The 22,675-nt window shown below is 42.9% G+C and overlaps 1 protein-coding gene across 2 annotated transcripts; it reads right to left on the bottom strand.

Annotated features, from left to right (window-relative positions):
* Positions 1–74: 74 nt before the first annotated feature.
* si:ch211-167b20.8 (protein phosphatase 1 regulatory subunit 3A) lies at positions 75–22,331 on the bottom strand. Of its 2 annotated transcripts, XM_064304878.1 has the most exons (5): positions 21,160–22,331; positions 15,523–15,569; positions 15,093–15,181; positions 6,419–6,445; positions 4,077–4,176 (listed from the first exon to the last, which is right to left on the bottom strand). In XM_064304878.1, exons 1-4 carry the CDS (start codon positions 21,981–21,983, stop codon positions 6,419–6,421), a joined length of 987 nt encoding a protein of 328 aa, XP_064160948.1. In that variant the 5' UTR covers positions 21,984–22,331; the 3' UTR covers positions 4,077–4,176. The 2 variants fall into 2 exon arrangements, with proteins under 2 accessions (XP_064160946.1, XP_064160948.1); XM_064304876.1 differs by lacking the exon at positions 6,419–6,445 and having other exon boundaries at positions 75–4,176; positions 21,160–22,327.
* Positions 22,332–22,675: the final 344 nt, after the last annotated feature.

The following is a 22,675-nucleotide window of genomic DNA, read 5'->3' as shown; positions in this document are numbered from 1 at the left end:
CTCATTAATGGTTAATCAGAAGAATGATGAATGAGTTGAAAACGAAAGTGTAAAATGAGAAACGCAAAGACAGGTTTAGGATTTGATGGGAGTTTATGTGCTCAAAAACATTTCTCTTTTGTCTCACACACGAACACTGCAAATGCACACAGACTTTCTCCCAAGCATTGTCATAAAACCCCTTTAGCACAGATGGAAATGTCATCATTTTCACAGTAGTCGTACAGTAAAAACATCCATGCATTCTCAGCATACAGGGCAAAATGTCTTCTCAGCACAGGATGAACCAAATATTTTGGATAATAAAACTTATAAAACATGCAGTTCTGCCTGGGCAGACCCAAACCCCTTCCTCCTTTTACACAACCGGGTTACAGAAGGACTGTATCTGAAACAGCCTCCTAACTATGGGTCCTCAAAATATGTACTGTCTACATATACTGCCTACTGTTTAGTGTGTATTGTTTAGTACACGATGGGCAGTATGCAAAAAATATCCTCCATACTGTTTTCCAATGGTACTGCGGAAGTTTCGTAAGACATCCTTGCAGTAAAAAGGCTACATTTAGAGAAAATTTCACTTACTTAACCTTCTCATCCAGTGAACTCAACATATATACTCAATAGCAGGAAAGTAAGCTCTTTCTGACATGGTCCAAGTCTCTAACAGAACTGAGGACATGCTTACCATTCCACCGCATCCAGAAGACTTCGCCAATGTTTAAGAGTGGAGACCGGATGTTATTTCAAAAAAAAAAAAAGAAGGCATTTCCTGTCTCTAATACAGAGAACACTTGCCATGTCTTCATTCTCCTGAGTTCCAATAGTCCCACCGTCTCAGCCTTGACGTTCCAGTCCAACAACTTGCATTAACTCAGACTACTCCTTTACCCAGTTCCTGGCTCCATCATACTACACAGACCAGTAAAGCCAAGGAGGTTTATACAGGTGGAGAATATGCCATCTGGAGGATCTGGTGCCCGCCTCAACACTGATATTTGCATCATGATTCGACCAGAGCAGGAATGAACCTGCAACCTACCCCAAAGAGAGAATGACTGGAGAGCAGGGCAAGAGGGCAACAGTCCCAGTGAATCTTCACTGTAACAACGGGAGAACAATATGAAATTACTGGCCTATATTCAGGTAACATGTGTCTTTAACTTTTACTTACAATTAAAAGAGAGTGTCAGAATCAAAATTAAGGGTGAATCGAGGACATACTATCGTGTCAAGGACAGGCCCCCAGAAAACAATGTCAGCAGCCTTCTATAGACCTCCTTAGCTTAGCTCCTTAGCTTGTCCTTCTCACTTACCCACAACTCAAGTCAAATGTTTGTGTTAAACCCTCTCCGTTCACATACCACATATCCCAATCACATACATCAATATTCACAAGAGAAACTTCCCACTAAAGGCAAATTGTAGTGATTACCGTTATGAATGCCTTGCATGTCCAACCAAGCACTTTTCCTGGGTATAATTTAATTTCAGTTTCCACCGTTAGTTGAAAAAATACTATTGTGAAATTTTAAACACAGTGATGTAAGAACATAATTGGAAAACAATATTAGAAACAATATTTTCCCATGGGCTCAACTAAGAACATTTCCTTTCTGCACATCTGTCCATCAACTAATGTTTGTATACTCATATCAATTACTGGATTTACAACAGGATGCACTTTTGTGCCTTTTCTGTTATACCTTTGGATTTTCCAATACATTTAGAAGATACTTGCTAGCCATGGTGCATTTGCAGTTGGGTCATTGAAATGTGTATGACAGAATATATTGACAGTGCAACAAAGGTTCAGAAAACAATTTCAGGGGTAGCTAATTGTTGGAGGCACAGTACTTTCTGTATTCTATATATATCACTTGATGTGACAAGTTCCTTGGCCTCAGGAGGAAGAACTTTGAATCATTATGCTTATCATTAGCATTCCAAATGTGACCAGAACTTTATACTTCAGATGTACACAAGCCTGGATGCAATCAATATTTGTACTTAACTCACTATGACACAAAAATATGTTTTAGGATTTAACTCCTATCCAAAGTGACAATGCAAAATAATATAAGTGCACAGAAATAGTGATATAAACAATTAAATACAAACGTTTATATTTCTTTTTCCACAAAGTTTGGTGAGTTCAGAAATCAAGAAAATGAACTCACCGAACTCTGTCAATGGAGTTTGTTTAGTTAATTTCGTTGAGCTCACCGTGTGTGTAAGTTAGGGTTAAGGGCAACTGTTGATTGAATCCAGGCCAAAGTTGCATTAATGTGAAAAGAAATAAACTTATGAAAGTTAAAGCACACACGAGGAATGACATAGCCTCACACCCATTCATCTTTTGAAAATGTTATACAAAAATGTATAAAATCATGCCTGTAGTAAGAGATTTTGTAAACCAAACATCAAGTACATGTGTGAATACTTCTGCAGATGTGAAACCCAAAATGAGTTCTGGAGTTGCTCACGGCTCAGAAAAGACGGATTCCGACTCTGGGGAAGACGTTTCAGAAACGACCATTTCCGACTCAAAGGAAAACTTTCCAGATGATGAAGCATCCTTCACCCTGTTTCACTAAAGCTGCTGTGTTTTCGAGCTTTGAATGCAACAGCTCTCCTTACTTTAGGTAAGGATCCTTCTTTACAGTCCTGGCTGTGAAGCACTTATTTATTCTCTTTTATCAGCGGGGGTGAAGGGCATCTGGCTTTATTTCAGCAAAATTCGCAGGCACTTTGGTGGAGGGGACTGAGGACGAGCAGTGGCAGGCTGACTGCCGGACATGCTCAGAGACAGATGAGATAAAGCAGCACCAAGGGTAAGATATGGGGGTGATGGTAGGCTAGCACCAGGCAAAAGGCGAAGGTCAGGAAGACTGAAGATGCAACGTAGGCTTGGCGTAGACGAGATGCAAGTTCTGCAGCCTGATGGTGAACCACCGCCTCCTGTTCGTCTTCTAAGCTCTGAGGGGCACTGTTGCTCGTGCCAACGTCGCTCGGTGGCACAGCCAGTTCTGCAGCTTCCTGGTGAACCACCTCCTCCTCTACAAGGCTTTCTAAGCCCTGAGAGGCACTGTCGCTTGGACCAACAGTACAGAAGGAATATTCTTCAGCAAATTCCTCCCAGACTCCTTGGTCTGGAACATGGGAGTATGTGTGGCTCACTGACGGCATAACGACATCAGGGTCTGCAGTGTGCGGTGGTGTGGTGGTTTCCCCCATGGTGTCTAGCACTGTGTGACTAATTTCCCCCACAGAAGCTACCGGACACTCCAAGAGAGATTTCGTGGGATCCGTGTCATAACCTGAGGAAACCAATAACTCATCAAACTCGGTGGCTAGTTCATCTGGTAAGAAGTGGAGGGCCCGGGCAGGGTAAGGAACATTGACAGGTTCTTCTGGGCTTTCAGATGGTTGGTCCTTCTCAGATCGGACCAGTTTGGGATAGACAGGTGGAGAGCGGGTGCAAATGGAGTCAAAGCCTGCCGGTTCCTCTCCAGATAAGGTTACGGCTGGTCTTGGGACAGAAAGCTCTCCCTCAGGGTCTGTCTCACTCACCTCCTCAGGTGGACCTGTTTCCTGGCTTTCACTGACCAAGCCCTGAGAACTGCCGAAGGCCTCTGTGTATCTGAGATAACCCTCAACATCCTGTCTGATCTGGTCATTAGCCTCCATTTCAAGCTTATAGTCGGTGTCCGGGTCTTTATAGGGAATACGGATACTGAGGGGTGGCTCTTGGATTTTATAAGGAGGTTCTGAGTCGCTTTCTCCTTTCAGTGCATCCTGGTCTTTCTCATGACCGTTCTCGTCATGGGGAGGGAGGATTTGCTCAGAAGTGGTGGTTCGGCAAAAAATATGTGACTCTGAGGAGACTTTGACTGTAATCTTGGTCTTGGTGTCATAGCTGCAGATCCTCGTGTCCTCCTTATGCTCTTCGACGACCCAATCGCGTTTTGTAAAATCAGCTTTCTGTGGGGATTCAGACTGAGGCTGAGTTGCTAGGGGCTGACTAGTTATCGGTTTGAAGACTGCTACCTGTTCCACAGCCGAGACGGACAGGGGTGTCTCACAGGGGGGTTCGGAAGCACAAAGCGGAACACTGTCTACTATTCGATGATCTGTGTCAGTCTTGGAGGGGGAGCTGGGTCTGGCATCTTTATTCTGTTCAAAAACATGCCAAAAAAGGACAATAGTGATTATGGCACTGAGGACTAATGGCAAGACACAAGAGAAGAAGCCCAATAAAGCATGACTGTCTCTACTGACATTTCTATGTCAAGCTCTGAAGTGGTTAAACAAATTCATAAATTCATTCATAGCTGACAAATAGGTATTAAATGAGTCCAGGTGCCTCACATTTTGTCCTACAGTGTTCTACATCTTTGACAACATAATTCATACAAAAGCTCAATGAGGCAGGCTAATGCAGTACAGCAAAAGGAAATTTAAAGGAGGATCTTTCCCCAGTATTAAGCAATATTTTTTTTGAAGACATTTGCTTTTTTGCTACATTTGCATAATTTTAAAATGCCACGAATGCCGTCAGTGCTGCCCAGAGTGTATATGTGTACAGGTAAAATATTTACAGAGACGCATGGGTGTTAACAGTGGTGAGTCAGTTTAGTGCTGGTACATTTATATGATAAACACGAGCAATGTTGCATTAAACTGGAACTTGTTCCCTCAGATCTCACGTTTAGGAAAACAAACCGCATAAAATTGAAAATCAATCCTCACCCTCAAAGCCAGCAGTGGGGTCTTCAGGAAACCCACAGGAATGGGACATGTGTGTGTGTGTGTGTGCGTGTGTGTGTGGGGGCGTGTGTGTGTGTGTGTGTTTACAATGTAGAGTCATGTTTATATCCCCACCACCCCTCCACCACCAACCCCCAACCCCCAGGGTGGCATTGCCCTAGTTCCCATGGGCACAATCCCAGGAGGGTAGACTGGCAGGACCCGCATATGCCCTATTCCTTTAAAGCCCTGGATCTCCACAAAAGAGCCCCAGTTCCTCCCGACCGGAACAGCTGGACTGGAAAACAGGTTGAGTCTCTACAACGCTGGGTTTCTCACAAAAGGGCTCTTGTCCGTATCTGACTGTTTATTCAGAGTACGGCATTTTCAGCTCTCACTAAAAGCAATGTGGCAAACTGTAAAGAAATAAAGTCAGAGGGCTGAATGTTCATTGACCAAAAACTTTGACTCCTGCAACTGAAATAATACGAAATCAACTAGAAAGTGGTTTAAAGGTTTTTAAAGGTAATAGTTAAATGGTAAATATTGAAACATTTTTTCAACTATTCTTATATTACCACACCAAAATGACAGTGTCACTCTGCTACTGTATGTTATAAATAGGTTACAAAAAAGGACACGTTTTCAAGACAACAAAATTACAAAAACATAATATTTCCATAACTTTTCACATTTTCATTCACCATAATCACATCGCTTAACGCGGCTCTAGGTGAGCATATAGAGACTTCACAAACTTAATAGCCAATTTCGTACTCTGAGAAAAAGTCAGAATCATACTGCAAATTTGTGATGAATAAGCCAATCATTATCAAATGTTTCTGGAATCGTTTGTGTAAGCCCATACACAAAAAAGTTCAGTAACATCATTTTAATCTTTAAAAGGATCTGTTGTGCTTGGTGGGTTTATGACTGCAGTTTTTAACCATGCATCATTCAAGCACAAATCTCTTTAGCAAAACAGCAGAATCAACCGGTCAAACAAAAACATCACAAACAGGAGCACAGTCAGGTCACACGGTACTCTTATAAATAATTGGCAGAAATGATGACTATACATTTAGTAAAAGGGTGAAGTTAGAAAATACTATATAATATAGGAATAACATAACAGGTCAAATGTATATAGAACCATGCTGTTTTAGTTTTCCCCTTCATTTTTACATTCAAGATACATCATGTGGTTGACACTGTGTTATTCAATTTTTTTGCATAACACGACCAGCAAGAACTAGGGGGGGTTAGCACCTGTGTATTGGCCAGTTTTTTTTTTTTTTTTTTAAAGCATGAAATATTTTAGGAATAAAAGAAGCAGGAATGGGAGCAGGAGAGGACAGTCATGGTTTTAACCCATTCCTGGCCTCTGTGTCTACAGGTAGTAGGATGCTTAAACACACTTATTAAACACTGAGAAAGGGTTAATATTACAGGGCTTTTCCTTCCCTTATCAGATGCCAAAACTCTTGCTTGAAATTTCTGTTAAAACAAAATTAATACACATCACAGTAAAACCCCCACCACCACCCCGGAGTGAAACACATAGGCAGAGAAGTTCTGGCAATCCAATCGAGCAGGGCGAGCTGGAATGGGACATCAGATTGGGGGTTAATGAAATGTGAAGGCGGGCAACAGGCAGAGGGCACATTACCTAAATTGCCGCTGATGCTTCAATGAGCTGTGATTGACAGGTTGGGACAGGAAAGCACAAGATTGTTCCAAATTACCAATTCACCTGCACAATGTAAAAGCTACACACCACATGTTCTCTCCTGTTATCCATTTCACATGTTCTTTTCAAGAAATATATTTAATTCACGCAACATCTGAAAAAATCCATCTACACTTCACCCCCACCGTATGTTTTATGGAAATTTCTTTCTTTACTTAAAGATTTAAGTCTAATTCTCATTTGAGACAGTTGTACAGGACAGGTTTAATAGACACAAATATCCACCTCTGCTCCAGGGACAAGCTTGTGAATTATTTCACAGTCAATATCACTGCTTTTGATCGTTCTTGTTTCAAGTGTTTGTGATGAATAAATGTCTGACCATACAATGAGGTTTTGAACTGTCCCAAATCCCAAATTTGCCTGCCTTTTTTGCATTTGCAAATTGTGCATATAAATAAAATTTCAGTTTCAGTGGACAGGAATGTTTCTGCCACACAAATTTCCAATTTTGCTTTCTCTTTAAATTATGTCCAGAAAACTAAACTATTGGTGCATTTCAGAGGGCTGGTGCATTGCTGTAATATCTGTAATAGCCTCATGAAATAATAGTTTTTGGAAGAGAAATTTTACAATCATGGGAAATAATTAGACTGGACACGTGCAAGTCCTTTCTGAATCAGAAGGGTTAACCAGATTGCAGAAGTCTTAGTGAATACACAAGAAGGCCAGTGCAGCTTACATTTATGGGGGGAAAGGAACCTTCTCATTAAGATCAGGACTGAACAAAAAATTCTATGTAACCTGATTATATGAGCTCATTTCACCCCTATTGCTTACCACCAAATTATTCTACAAGGCAGTTCATAAGATATGAAATGTATTTCACATTAAATATTTATGTGAACCCCAGTTATAATGTACACAGTAGATTATGTTACATGATTGGTTTACAGGGAGATGCAGTAACATAGAATTCTAGCAACAGGAGTAATAACCACAGAGATGGTAGCAGTGGTCATGTTTCAGTCCCTCTATAAAATAATCAAACCACTAAAAACAGTTTTAACTATACGTATATACTATACTATATGCAGTATAGTATATATACTATAGATAAATGAAATAGTATAACTATATTATACACAGAGCGGAGGACGTCAATGATGCTGGTGGCAACATATGAACATTACGAATCCTTTAAATAAGATTGGAGTGCAGTAAAATCATTTGAATCAGTTAAGAAATCAGGTAAGAAGGGCGATTAAGGACAGCCCATTACGTAAAGAACTATTAAATTGAAGAAAAAAAGCTAGTCAAAGATTTTCACTTAATTTATTAAAATCATTCTTTGCTGGCTTTCTTCGGTCATAAAAAATGGAAATGTAACCTAAAGGCTATTAAAGTTTGAGGCGTATACTAACAAAGGAAATTAACAAATAATAGGAAAGCAAAGGAAGAGACAGTTACCAGGACATGACAACACCCCCATGGTCAATTTTTATAGCGTACACAGAGGCCATTTTTCAGGCTGCAGGCCTGGAAAAAGCTGCTCCACTGTTGCCTGGGCTCCCAGCTGCAATCTCTGGTTTTCAGGATGTAAAGAAAATTAGGGTGAACACACCCAACGTGGACACGCACCCAGTTTCCTGTATGAGAATATTATAATAGCAGTTGCTATTATGGAGCATGTTATCTCCAAGCCACAGAGAACACTGCAGGAATGGCCTTCGGATGTTAATCAGGTTTCTTATTCGTTTTTAAAAGAATTTAAATTGTGGATGTTTATTTCTGTTCAGTTTTTTGTCTGTAATCTTGGCATTGTTTAACAAATCTACCATTTCAATACTGTCATTCTCAATATTCTTAAATTTGACACATATATCATGATGTTTATCATGACTAAATGGGGCCATCGGGAGATGCCAGTCAGACTCTAAGGACACTCCTGGAACATTTTTCTGTTACTTCAACTTTTTCAGAAATGTTGTCACGGTAACATCATCTACAGCCAAATGGCTGTGAATCCTAAACATTTCATGTGAGCAGGGCTAAAAGTGTTTTTTTTTCCCCAATACTGGGACTAAAACTGTATGTGAAGTGAATGCACCTCTTATTCTGTTCTTTTCCGGACTGACTTCAGTTTTACGAGTATCCACTATTTCCTTGGTTTCCCAGGGGCTCTGGCAAACAGCCCGGGAAGTTGTTCCTGGAACGAAACCATGGTTCTTTATGGCCCAAGCTGATCCCCCCTAGTGACATGGAACAGCTGTGGGCTAATGCCTATTCTGGTACCCAGGGGAATTTCCCCCCAAATCTCCTAAACTTTGGAGAACAAAACATTTATTCTGTCGTCTTCAGGATGCGCTCAATGACAGGATGTGAGATTCCCTGGCCTGGAGTTCTCTGACCTCAAACATGAGTCAGAGCTCACAAAACTGGAAAAGCCAGTGGACAAGTTGAGCACATTTCTGAAGAAAACCAGGAAGAAAGGTACCAATAATCTCTTATGGCCTAGAACCTCGTCTGCTGCTCTGTAATCATTGATCTCTGGAAAAGCCAGATGGAGTTGCATGTTAAACATGCCTTGAAAGTGATAATTTTATTGTAATCCTGCCAAAAATGAAACAATTCTGAATCAGGCAGAGGATGACCTGCTGGAACCCAATCAGAGGGGTCTCAATGATGGTTATCTGGTCTTCTGAAAGACTGGTTTCTTGGAGGTCCACAGATATGCTGGGTATAAAAAGTCAGTTTTGCCAAGGATCTTATGGTATCAAGGCTTTAAAAACAAGCATGTCTCCTGGGTGCTGTCTATTACTACATGATAACAGCTGGGTATCAGATTGTTTGAGGGTTGCAGATGAAGCGGGGGACATCAGGGCAACTAACTGTTCGCGCGTGCTCAATACCAACCCAAAATAGAAAGCTGTTCTTTGTGGTTGCCGCTGCGGACATAACATATGTTAAAGATAAAGAGTTCAGCTGAAGCACTAATATGCATGTTGATTGAGCTGAAATCTCCTCATTCAGATTCCGAAGGTGGATTTGGTAGTGTGTGCATCCACAGACATGTCCAGAAATAGAACATCTACTGGGAGTTCTGTTGCTCCTTCTCTCTCTGAGAATGGGATCATGGGAAATCTGGCGCTGGCTAAGCTTTTCCACACCTCTTACGGAGCCCAGCCTCAGTCTTCCTCCTGATGTAGATATCCAGCATCATGACACTCATCCTTGGCTTCTTATTGGTTTGTTCCTTCATCAAAGTGATGTCAGCAGTGTCCTGTTAACATACTGCTTCACGCGGTAACAGATGAGGTAACTGATCCACGGTGACCTTCTCCATTACTGTACTCCCTACGGAGTTTGGCACAAGTTAGTTGAAGGCCAGCTAAAGGAGTTCTTTCACCTGAGTGCAAGAGGGCATCCTGGAGAGTTGGTTCAATGGATGAATGAGGGGAACTGAACTGACCTGCAACTGAACAAGGACACCCAGGCAAGTGGTGCTGAATGTGGTGTTTCCTCAACCACAGTGTGTCCAAAAGAAAATAAATGTGCATAAATGTGTTTTCTGATCAGACCAGGTCTTGAGAATTTCTGTATGCTGTTCTCCGTTGAGCTGCGAATACACACAGCGCCCTGAAAAATGATTCACGTCCTTGATAAAGATGTACTGAGTTGCGTGAGATTAGTAAACATCAAGGGGGGTCAACAGGAGCTGTAGTAGGCATGGTGTATTTTTAATGTGTGTCTGACCACCCACTCATGGGTCCTGGCCCGGTTTGGGAGCCTGGTGATCTACAATGTCAGGGTAGGTACGCTCCTGCCATTTGCCCTTGACCAAGGCACTGGACTCAGAACTGGGCTTGGTCCCCGGGCACGGCACTGTGGCTGCCCACTGCTCCCATGTAGCTAGGGTGGGGATGGGTCAAATGCAGAGGACAGAGGGTTACCCCAGAGGGTTTAATAAAGTATATGTATCTTACAACAAAGAGTGGGTAACCCATCAAATGGGGTTCTGGACGAATGACAGAGGTCAAATGAAATAAGTGCGCAGCTCTTGGGCACTGAAAGGCAATACTCTGCTTGGGGCTTGTAATACTATGTTGGGGGGCGGGGGGGGGGGTGTTGTTATGAGGGCATTTAAGAAGGCCCAGGACAGGAAATATTGAGGAGGTCATGGGTAAAGGAGGGCATCACTGACTCCAGTCTGCCCTGCACAGAGACGTGAGAGGAACTGGAGTAAAGGCTGATTGGTTCACGAAGGCTTTGCATTCTCACCCGGTACTCAGTAAACTTCAACCTGTCCAGCACAATTCAAACATGCCTCTGGAATTAGCCTGTTCGCAATTCAGTTCCAAGAGCTGAACTGGGCAAGGGTTCATTCCACTTCTTGTGGCCAAAACATCTTCTCCCAGAATAGAAGCATGTCACCATTGCAAAGGAGTTCTTGCTGATCAAGTTTTCTTGTGATGCTGCCACCTAATAAGTCATAATTGTATCCATAAAGTATCATGTGCTGATAGCACAGTATAGGAAACTTTATAATATCAAACTTACAAGGTCAACTTTTCAATTGTGCATTTCTTCTTTGTTCTTTATATGTATACTTCCAATCTATGAAGATAACCTTGAATCGACCCACAGAACCGCGTAGGTATATTTAACCTCCTCAAGATGGCCGCTAGGATGAAATGACATAAAAGATCCAAGATGGCTGCCTATTTTGATGGGTTGCACATTTTGATGATTGCTTTTGTGTAACAAGGATCCCCAGTCATGGCAGCGCATATATCCAGGTTGGGTGAGCCAGTCATTGCTGTCCTTCTGTCTTTATGCAATGTGCTGTGTGCTTTACACTTTTGGAGAATTGCTGTTTTTCAATGATGAATTGTTTATTACATTTTTTGAGAGTTTTAATTAGCCATGTGTCCACTATAGTATTTATTAGCCATGTGTCCACTATAGCACAATACGTACAATGTGCATGGAGAGTAATTTCAGTTTTATCGTTTAAAGAACTGGAACTATTAAAAGTTTAACCTCATGTTCTAGTATTAAGAGGCATTTCAATATATAATGACTTTTGAGTATTATTGTGGCATTAGGTCTAAGGGAGATTAAAATTTGTCTTGGCTACGCCTACCAATGGAGAGAGCACATGCACCTGGGTTGTGTTAAGTAATCAGCCCAGGTGCTTAAAGGTGTGTTCCTGTGTTTGTCTTTACGGTACGGGGCTGAGATTGGGAGCACACACTGAGAGGGCGAGTTTGTTTGTTTTGTTTGTCAGCGCACAAAAGACAAACATGGAAAAACCACAGCTGAAAATCGGAGGCACTGGCCAGCTGAAAAGCTGTCGCTCTGTTTTGCTTTCTTTTGTCGTTGTTGTTTTAGTTTATTGTTTTTGCCTGGAACCCATGAGGGGGAAAGGGGAAGGTGTTTATTTGGTTTCATGTTGGTGTGAGTGCGCTTTCTCTCCTTCCATGTGGCAAACAGCAGTGCACACCCAGAACTGTCACATCTCCCTCCCAAGTGTGTGTCACAACATGTGACAATTGTACTTAAAGGTACATAATTGAGTTGAAGTATTTGTAAAAAAAAAAACTTTAGTAAATTTGTTTTGATGGACATTTCTAGGTGTCCTGGACATTGTGTGTTATTACAACACAATTTATTATAATTAACTGACTCTGCAGTATGGGCTGTATACTGGTGCTATCCATGATTTGGTTGCGACCAATGCAACTGTGTAGTCCAGTCTTAGTGAAGAAGAGCAGATGTGGTGCAGGCTTTTCTGGCCCAGTATTGACTCAGTCAAGGTATTGATCAAGAATCAGGTTGAGTTTAGTTGTATTTTTTAGCACTGGACACTGCGTTTTAGCACTGGACATTCTCGAGTTGGGTCCTGGGGGACCTCTGTATATGCTTGTTCTCGTTACAGCCAAACTCTTAATTAGGGTTGTTGAACACATGTTTTGTAGGTTCTTTCATAAATTGTATCCTTACTCTTGTTAAAACAATGCAAGTTTGGCTCACTGTCTTTGAATTCTTTTGTATGAACCAAATGGCTTGTTTCAGTACCCATGTGTGCACTGTAGCACAATACACACTATGTGAACATGGGACTTATTCTTCATTGGATGCATAGCTATTTCTAACATAATGTGGCATAAGAGGGTAATCCAATCACAATTTTAATCCCAGAATTTTAATTGGAATGAAAACCAGCATACATAGGGGTCCCCCAGGACCAAATTTGAGAACCGCTGGGTTACAACACAGGTCTGCATCCACACCGGCCATTTTAGGACTATTGAACTGGACATCCCCTGTTTTCAAGGAACTCAAAGTAGAAGGAACCAATTTGTACAAGGCCTGCAGTCTTTATTTACAATCCAACACTGTGTTTGGCCCAGCATGGTGACCTTGGCTTTTCTCTGGTCCACTCTAGGCTGATAATTTGATGTATTTGATGACACTTTCAAATGAAACATTTCAAGAATTCTGAATCGGCCCCATTCTTTGAAGTTCTTTCTGTTCTTAAACAGCCATGCAAGTACTTAAAGTTCTGGGTAAAATAAATTACCTCAGAGTGCTGCTCTGAAGACAAAAACACAATTGACTATATTTCAAGAAAATCCTGAGCACTTAACCTCACTCTGTTTCTAAAACAGCTTCCCTGACACTCAGGCAGCAGCAGCTTGGGGTATGAGACTATGACCAATGGAAGCTGGTGGACAAGCCTCGCGGCTTCTGGGTCCAGGGTTGTCATTGCCGATAATGCAGAGGGCCCAGGCCACCACTGCTTCAGAAATGTCCTCTCTGGTAGCTGCCATTGCCTGAGATGCAACGAAAGCATGTACTTTGCCAGGAGTTTTCCACACCTGTGACTATCCAACATCTCAGCAAAGCTGGCTAACTTCACCTTGACATTGAGCTGTTCGTCTGTAAATGCTCTGTATGTCTGTGCTATCGATGCTGGGCCGTACAGGCCTCTGTCCTTGTCCAAAAGACACATGAATAGGGCCAACAGTTGTTCACCATGTGACCAACAGGTCCACCATGTAACCTGCAGGGATTTAAACTTCAAATTCAAATCAGTGGTCTCAAACTCAGAGCCATGGAGGGCCATGTGTATGCTGGTTTTCATTCCAGCCTCAGATCTTGATTATATAATTAGTTCAATTATATGCTGAATTAGGGATGCAGGTTTGTATTGCACATAATGGTGACCCGACGTCTATGGTGACCCGCATTGTCTAAATAAAAATTTGATAATATTCTGTGCTTCAATGCAGTTAAATGCATATGGCTGAATGAGTAATTGGACTCAATTAAGGCAGCATTAATTGGTTGGAATGAAAGCCTGCATACACACGGCCCTCCATGGCAACAAGTTTGAGAGCACTGATTTAAATGGTTATCCTCCATGACTCCCCATAGGCACTTCAAATACATAGTTGAGTGACCAATCATGCAAATGAGTTTCTGATTTAGACATTTATAATAAAAAAAGATATTGAATATGGAGAGAGTCAGGAAGGAGAATGAGCATGGATGGAAGTTGAAATGCTGTGAAAAGCATGTCTTTCAGCCTGTGGTCCTCAGCCCTGGTCCTGGAGAGCTGCAGGGTCTGCTGGCTTCTGCTGTTACTCAGAACTTGAGCAGCACAGCAATTGATCAGTTGAAGCGGTTGATTACACAGTTAACTCAGGTCACCCGGTTTTCTGAGTCTGAATCGGTTGCTGACCAAAACCAGAATTTTATCATAAAAGGGCAGGTGTGAGTTTTAGCCCAGCACTTGGACACCTGATTTTACACAAAGTCTTGATTGAAGACCATGAACATTTAGTTGAATCATACATTTATTTTTTATGTTACTTTTTGTGCATAAAGGTTAAATCTTATATAACTGCTCTCATTTTTAATGTGGGCATTTCCCACTGCTTCTAACAAAGTTCATCATGTCCCTGTACAACATTTAAAAATACTGAAGCATGTTCACGGTAGTAAGTAAATGAACTGAATTTAACACGTGGGTATTGCTTGTAACATCACTGTCAGTCATTGTCTGTGCATAATTGGACGCAATTACTTTATCAACTTGGATTATTACGGCGGTGCAAATGGGATAATTGTTTGAGAAGGTGCTCGACAGAGAGGCTATCGTGACCTCTAGCTGGTGGAGGACTGAAGTACCACGCGAGAAAGCAAGGGGAAACAAACTGGTGGCCCTACACATGAATCATGAAATCTAGCAGAGGGACCTAATCGCACCCTAAAAAGCTTGAGCCTCATGAACTAAATCAGGGGTCGCCGCCCCTGGTCCCGGAGACTGAAAGGGTCTGCAGGTTTGTGCTTCCATCTTAGAATCAGCAACCAATTTAGACTCATGAAACCAGGTGGCATGACAGAACAGACAGATGAGACAGACTCGCCCAGGCAGGCTTGCCCGGGCTCTCCAGGCTCACGGTTGAGGACCCCTTGCACATTCAACACCGTGCTTCTCAAACAGGAAGAGAGAGTGAGAGAGACGGACGGAGTGAAGGACAGACGGAGCCGGTAAAGCAAGCTTCAGCTCGCACCACACTTTTTGAGCCTCTGCATGCGGCTCCTCCTGAAAACCGCGGGTTCCCGGGCTTGCCCCCCTCACCTCGATGTCAATCTTAGGCCGAGCGATTTGCGGTCGAGCGGGCGCGCGCTTCGGCGCGGCGGTCTCCGTCCCCGTGCCCCTCGCGTCCGCTGCAGAACGAGTCCGGCAGTGAGTCATGACAGTTTGAAGGACAGTGCTGCATTATGGAGTTGTGCCCCTTTATCACCAACGTGGGGTGTGGCTTCGTCAAAGGTCCAGTGTGCCTCTTAAGTGAACCTTTACTTGCGTGCAAAGTTGATGTGTCAATTAAGAAAAACAGCTAATAAATCCTCTGCGCTAAAATTGACAACCACGCCAGCAAGGTGCGGCTGTCACCTTGAGGACTATCAGCGAGTACATTGAATGGTGTGATGTTTCCGTTGTGAGGCTGGTATTTACACTGGAATAGCATGCAGTGCAAGCTTCTGTTCCTGATGAACTTCATACTTGCCTTCCACACTGTCTGCGGCCTGGATCTCCTCAAAGTCGTCCTCCGCTCTGGAACAGAGACAGGCACACTGCTTATTAACGTAACAGACAAACAAGCCTGTCCCATAATGCCACCTTCATCTCTCTGCTCAGACTCAGGCAGGCTCAACCGGCCGCCATCTTAAAAGGTGTCCCAATACCCTGGAAACGAGACGTAGGGCTTAGACCCCCCCCCCCCCCTCCCCACCCCCTGCTGCCCCCTTTGGGCTCAAGCACTCCTTCAGTCAAGTGTGGGGGAGCCGTACAGCCCATCTCCCACAATTCTTTGCAGCGCCCCTCCCCAGAAAATGTAGCAACTGCAGTGTAGTTCTGGTAAAACACCTTGTTCACAGGTGCAACAGCAGTGCCCAAACACATTCAGTGCTACAGCCTTCGGAATACTCTTGTCCTTCTCTCTAAGTTCTGTATGACAGCAGCACAGGGACCTGTGATTGATGAAGCCGTTTATATTAAAGTCAGACATGGCCTAAACCACAAATAACCTCTGTATCAACAGTTTTCTCCCTGAGAAATAGCATGTTGTTTATTCATTCTACTCCCAGTGGCTACCTCATCTTCTGATTGGCTGAGATGCCGAGCCAAATGAAGCCTGTCATTTGATTGGTTGAGAGTGTATTCTGGTATTTTGCAGGACTGAGGAGTCGCAGACATAAATTCCTTCACTTTTGGCACTTTTACCTTTGTTAAATGACCCTTTCAGTAGCGATGGGAAAGGTTTTTTTTATAAAGGAATATCTCCCTTTATATTTTTTCTAAATTGTATCTCCATTTTTGTGCATGTTTTTGATTGGCCAGTTGGTCAGTTTTTGTGTACAATGCAGGCTATTTTTGGATAGGAACCATTTTAGAAAGGATGTTTCCAGTGAGCTGCACACAATGGTTAGCACACAGGTTCTGGGTTTAAAACAAGAAAATGCACTACAAGCAGCTTGTAAAGCAAAAGTTATGATATTAAGGCATTGAATTTCTAGTGTCCATTCAAAATAATAAACATGAAAATCCATTTTACGTTCTTCTTAATGTCTCAGTTCTGTACTCCCAAGTTCAAAGACCAGAGAAGTGAGGTTTAGATGCACACTGCTTGTTCATGCATGCCTAATGTTAGCCAAACTACAAATTGAAAATTAAGTGACAATTGTCATGAAATGGAATACTGAAATGGAAGAGTTCCGCCCTGAATTTACGGATGAGGAGTTGCAACGGACGCTGAAATGCTAAGAGTTTGACAAGGAAGGTAAACTGCTATGCAGTCATCCCGTTTGAGGACAACTACTCACACTTTCAGTAGATCTGGGCTGTGTAAATGCAGCTGGTGAAAGTGACATGACATGTGAGATGTTTTTGTCTTTTTCCACCCACAAGTCAGCAGCTCAGACAGAAATACTCAAATAGCCAGGCCGGTACAGAACTGGGAGGGCCAGAACTGAAGCACACGTCATGGAAGATCCAAAGGGGTGGGGCCAGGGTGCCATTTAGATCTGTCCATCCAGCCCACCCTTCCCACCCATCCCACCCCGCCCACCCATCCCTACGCAGTTGCCTCAGGATGGATGTTGTGCAAGCAGGAACCATTTTCGGTCCTGTAGATTTATTGCTGCTTTGAGGACCTGCTCCCAAATGCAGCTCTGGTGATACAGGAATCCATGCCAGTTCTTTCCTTGAGCGCGGTGATCTCAAGCTGCATGCGTCATAGGAAACAGTTCCAACCGATGGGGAGATTGAATGTCATTAAAAAAAAGGATAATAAACATGTGTGAAAACCTCTGCAAGCCGCTCTGGAGCTGCTGGAAGTGTATTGTCTTGTTTTAAACTGCAAACCCCAGAATTCTTTGTGGAGACAACAGGAAATCAGAAACTTCTGTAAATATTTAAAAAACCCCTCATTGCACACAAATACTTTTTGAAAACATACGCCAAAAACTGAAATAATACCCAGAACCTCCAGAATTATCCCCCTTTAAGGAGTTTGATTGACAGGAGGACAAAGCTTGTATTTGGTGAACTTACTGTGTGGGGGTGGGGGTTGGGGCCGTGGTGGATAGGGTTCATGGGAGGCGGGGGGAGTCTGAAATTATTTTTCAGCCCGTTCCAGTGATTATCTGTTCATAGATACAACATGACTCTAAAAAACTAGCTGTGGAGACAGAGGTGCTCCAACAAAGGTTACTGTAAATGTGCACACCACCATACTCATAAGAAATAACCTGTGCTATGTCTACAATGCCCTCAGGTAAGTTTTCTGTACATTTCAAATGACATGATGGTCATCACATCACTGCACGACACCACAATGTGGACCTGTAAACATACTCACCACTGCACAGACACACACACACACACACATACAAAAACAGACAGAGCGCTGTACATACGCACCACTACACACACACACACATAGCACTGCACATATTACTGCACACACACACAACACTGTACATACTCACCACTGCACAAATCTCTGTACCTCTGAATTACACAGTAATGTTAATGTCCTTACACATCAGAACCAACTAGGCACTATCATCAGAAAACAACATGACAACTGGAAGATGGCTGCTTGTAGATTTGCTAGATTGTGAATAAGATGGATGAACTCAAACAGCCTTGAGTATCTGTGCATATGCCCTTAAACTCAATACACCAGAACTTTAGCATTAGCACTGACCCCTACAGCCTGCTCCATAACAAGTGTGACACATCAATGAACTTACACTTTAGCATTAGTGCTGACCCCTACAGTCTGCTCCATAACAAGTGTGACACATCAATGAACTTACACTTTAGCATTAGCACTGACCCCTACAGTCTGCTCCATAACAAGTGTGACACATCAATGAACTTACACTTTAGCATTAGTGCTGACCCCTACAGTCTGCTCCATAACAAGTGTGACACATCAATGAACTTACACTTTAGCATTAGCACTGACACCTACAGTCTGCTCCATAACAAGTGGAACACATCACAGGGGTGAGAGCAGCAGCATAGTCAGGAAATTCAGTTTGTGGGGGAGGGGGGGTATGGGGGGGTCATTTTAAATGGGCTTTTCCAGTTTCCCCCCCCCCCCCCCGTCCGTCCGTCCCGCCACTTAATGTGAAGTGGCTTCAAAGCTGCACTTCTCGGGGGCGATTTAAGACTTTTTGTTTGCTTATAATCTTGACCTACTCTCTGGGATCCCAGCATATCTGCTGCTGTGGCCAAAACACAAACTGTGAGGTATACTGGCCGCGCTCCAAGGGACAGTGAACTATTGAATCACACACTAGACTACCGTACAGGAGGCATGGGGGGGGGGGGGGTGGCAGGTGTCTTGTTGTATTTCCAGCCTTGCCCCCCTGTCGAAAGGCCAGGGGTGAGCCGTCTAAAGGGCGGGGCTGAAAGTGAGACCCGCGCGCGGGCCTATTTTGATCGGGCGCGCACACCCGCAGATTGCTGGCATTCTCTGAGCTTCAGTCCGCAGCCCTCAGAGACGCTCCGCTCCCTTAGCCAGTCACTGGGGGAGTGTGGTGAGCGGGGCGCCACAAAAAACACACTCATATTAATAATCATTTACATTATTAACCAGGAATGGACCACTGAGATCAGCATAATGCACAGGGGAGAGCGTGTGCCTGATCCTTTGCCTACATGTATGTAGCGGTACTGCCTACACATAGCCTATGTAGTACTGTAAACACACGTGTTACTGCTGTCAATAAATACTTCATTACTTTATTTTCGCAGGTCTATAACACAGTGTTTTACATAAAGCAATGAAGTTAACACAAAACAGTGGCCACACGCCAATAAAAGCAAATTAGGCAAACAAAAAAAGGTTACAAAGAAATAAAAATAGACTTCTGAAAAAGGGCTGGATCTATGACTACAGCCTGCAAATACATGGCACTGTTTCAAAAGCAGTCATTTATCGCTTTGTGAATGCTAAAGGTTCCCCCGTTTGTTTTGGTTTAGAGGACCAGCTGCATGGTGCTCTGGTTGATAATCCAACAAAGGGTGACAAACAACCCTTTGAACCGTAGTTTTTTTTTAATGTTTTTTTTTTATTTATTTATTTTTTTATTCTATGGTCAGAGTTCTAGAACTCAATTGCTTTCAATTACTAGTCGTGATTGTTAAATCAGCATTAGAATGTGCAGTCAAGAACATTCTAATCACATATTTGTGATCTCACACCTTTAATGGTTAATTAATTTTAAAATATGCATTAATGGTCTATGAGGACATTTCAGTTAATGAAATGAACTTCATTACATTTCCTGAAAGGACCTTTGTTATGAAAGTGACAATATCTCTGTAGCCTGGTCTTCTTATATTGTTTATATACTGCTGACAGAATAAGCGCCCATTACAGGACGGTAAAGCATGATCGGATTTGGCATCCAGATACTGGTAGAAATAACTTGTCATAAAAAACATTTATCTGTCATCGGCTGAACAGCCACAGGTAAAAATTGTAACTACATATGAAATGGCTACTGTGAACTTGTACTTTGTATCTTTCTTGAAGACAATGGTTGACTGAATCCATACCAATAACGGGTCTTTTTGACAGTCGATGCTAACAGTTGGTCCTTCATGTTTGGTTTCTACACTGATATCTGCTTCTCTTAACGTCCTGTTATTTTCTGCACTCCGCAGAAACTGCATCCTCAGTGTAGGGTATGTATTTTTGTGGTTATGATGCATACTGTTAAGAGTAGTTCATCTTAAAACATCACACGGATTTTCTCTGCTTTGACGGCTTTATGAAACATAGGCCCATCATTTCGTCAGAATGAGTTTAAGGGAGAGCGGGGTAAAACCGTGGGGTAAAATGTAACACGCACTTTTTAGGGAGATGCATCCAGCTTGAACGACCTATTTCTCATTGTCTCCAACGAAGAGTTCAATAAATATTTCGGGAGTTATTGCCCATTTGGCTACATGCAAGTGCACTTTTTTTACCGGAAGTGTTTTCAGCAAATGTATTATGTGTGTAGGCCAAGGAACCCAAATCCATGTAATTATAAACATTCTTTTAGGGATTAACATATCGCATAGTTTTGATAAAGCATGCAGGCTTGCTGGGATTGCTAGCCAGGCAAAAGTGTATACACCCCCGGAACCGGAGAATAATGTACAATGTTGTATAATGTGATAGATTTTCGTTGATATAGATAGGCCACGAAAAACATATAACAGTAAAAAAAAAATGAATTAAAAACTGTTTGTATCATACCACGTGGAATTGTATTGAATTGCCTTACTCTGTATTAACTTTTAAAGCTATTAAGACTGTTAGATACGTACCCCACGCCATGTTATTTTTTACCCCAACCTCGGGGTTAAATGTAACATTTAACTCTCTGTACTTTTGGTGAGATTGCTATTGAATGGTATGTCCCAGAAATGTCATTGTGGTGCGTAATCATAGCCAAGGGATGTATGCTATTTGTTTTAAAAATGGTTCATCTATCTATAGTAATATTTTCAGAATTGAGCCAAATACGAAAACTGTTAGTTATTTCCCCGCTCTCCCCTACTATACGCCTAACATGTGTCCAGTAGCCTAGACCCTGTGTAGAATGCCAGGCTGCATGGGGAGATGCAGGTCACTAACCTGGCTGCTTTCAGGATACTTTTGAGTTTTCGGTCATCCATCCCATTCCCTTGAACAGTATCATCCATGTAGGATACGTTCAGAACCACCGCGTAATTCTTCCCTTCGTTGTTCGCCCAGTAGTCTCCCTCGGGGGTTTCGTAGCGCAAAACAAACTCAATTCTGCTGCCGTGCGTTATAAAAGGTCCAGCAAACGACAGCTTGAAGGAATACTGGTCTGTCTCAACGTCGTTGGAGCCCTGCACGTAGTCTGCAGGATAATCGAAGAATGTGCCCCAGCCGTCCATGGTGAAGCGAACGTAGACCGACTTATTAAAGCAAATGTTAAGGACTCGAATCAATCCAGTGAATGAAAGCGGGTCGTGCTCTACGACGGACACGGACTCCATCTCTATTTTGTTCTTTTGCACCGCGAGCATTAAGGCTGTGTCGGTCGGAACCTCGAAGTCTGGGCACACCTGGTAAATTGGTTCGTGGGGCGCGGGGCGGTAGCGAGCGTCCTCTATTTCCCATCTCGGGTCTTCCTCTTCGTCCGAGTCAAAAGCGACGAACTCTTTGACTTCCACCAAATCCCCACCTAGGCTGTCAACGAAAGACACCCTTCTGCTTGGCAAAGTCAGACGAATCTTCATGTACTCCACGGTTTCGTCGAAGAGTGACAATCCGCGCTTTCTGGGCACGGGGGAGGACCTCGGCACGAGCGTGTAGCACTCCTCGTCGTCGTCCTCATCGTCTATCGCCGAGTTGTCCGTCTCTTCGGCAGATTTCGTGCTGAGAATAGTCTCCTTACTAGGGAGGTTTAAGTAATTATTCCCGTTCGACATCGTGTCTCTCCTGAGTAACAGCCAAACTGTCAAAAGTGCTACAATGTAGAATTCGGTGACTTAGCCTCCTGACTGATACAGGAAGGGAAGTATAACCTCACGCAGTGTTTGCTCTAATCACAGAGCAACGGGCATTGCAGGGGGTCAGGTTTTCTTGCCCAGCATAGCGCTGAGTTACAAGTGAGGAAGGGCTGCACCGAAGACGTAACCCCACAGGTCCGCTCGCGCCGCGGGTAGGCTAATGGAAAGAATGGCAGCCTCGGGGCACCGACCGAACAGAAACAACTATCTAATTTTAGAATCTGGGCTCGCCCTTCTTGATGTGTACCGATTAGTTGAGGAAACTGGCAGTTTGTTGGCTAACTCTGGCCCCTCTTTCTTTTTTGGGGTTGTCAACTCTCTCTCTCTCTCTCTCTCTCTCTCTCTCTCTCTCTCTCTCTCTCTCTCTCGCATACAAACGCAGCAAAAGTAAAAAGGGAATTAATAACATAGCCTAATTTTCACAGTAAAATAAAGTATAAAATGTGGTCTGACAAAGGTTTATTTTCATTTTGATATGCGCAAAATTATAGTGATTCCCTATAGAGAGGAAATATTACTACCATCAAAAAAATACGCACATCCAGCTGAGGTGCTGAAAATTCGGGTCTATCATAAATGCAAGCAAAGCTCACAACACTTCTTCAGGTCCT

Source organism: Anguilla rostrata, chromosome 13 (assembly GCF_018555375.3).
Source record: "Anguilla rostrata isolate EN2019 chromosome 13, ASM1855537v3, whole genome shotgun sequence".
NCBI classification, from domain to species: domain Eukaryota; kingdom Metazoa; phylum Chordata; class Actinopteri; order Anguilliformes; family Anguillidae; genus Anguilla; species Anguilla rostrata.
The sequence above is the reverse complement of the archived record's forward strand: the minus strand, read 5'-3'. Positions and strand labels throughout refer to the sequence as shown.

Excerpts from the sequence above, each read along its gene's own strand:
- si:ch211-167b20.8 (XM_064304876.1), bottom strand. The coding sequence starts at position 21,983 with ATGTCGAACGGGAATAATTACTTAAACCTCCCTAGTAAGGAGACTATT. Across the intron at positions 15,570-21,159 it reads AGTATCCTGAAAGCAGCCAG|AGCGGAGGACGACTTTGAGG; the intron begins GTTAGTGACCTG and ends TCTCTGTTCCAG. Across the intron at positions 15,182-15,522 it reads GGCCGCAGACAGTGTGGAAG|CGGACGCGAGGGGCACGGGG; the intron begins GCAAGTATGAAG and ends CTCGTTCTGCAG.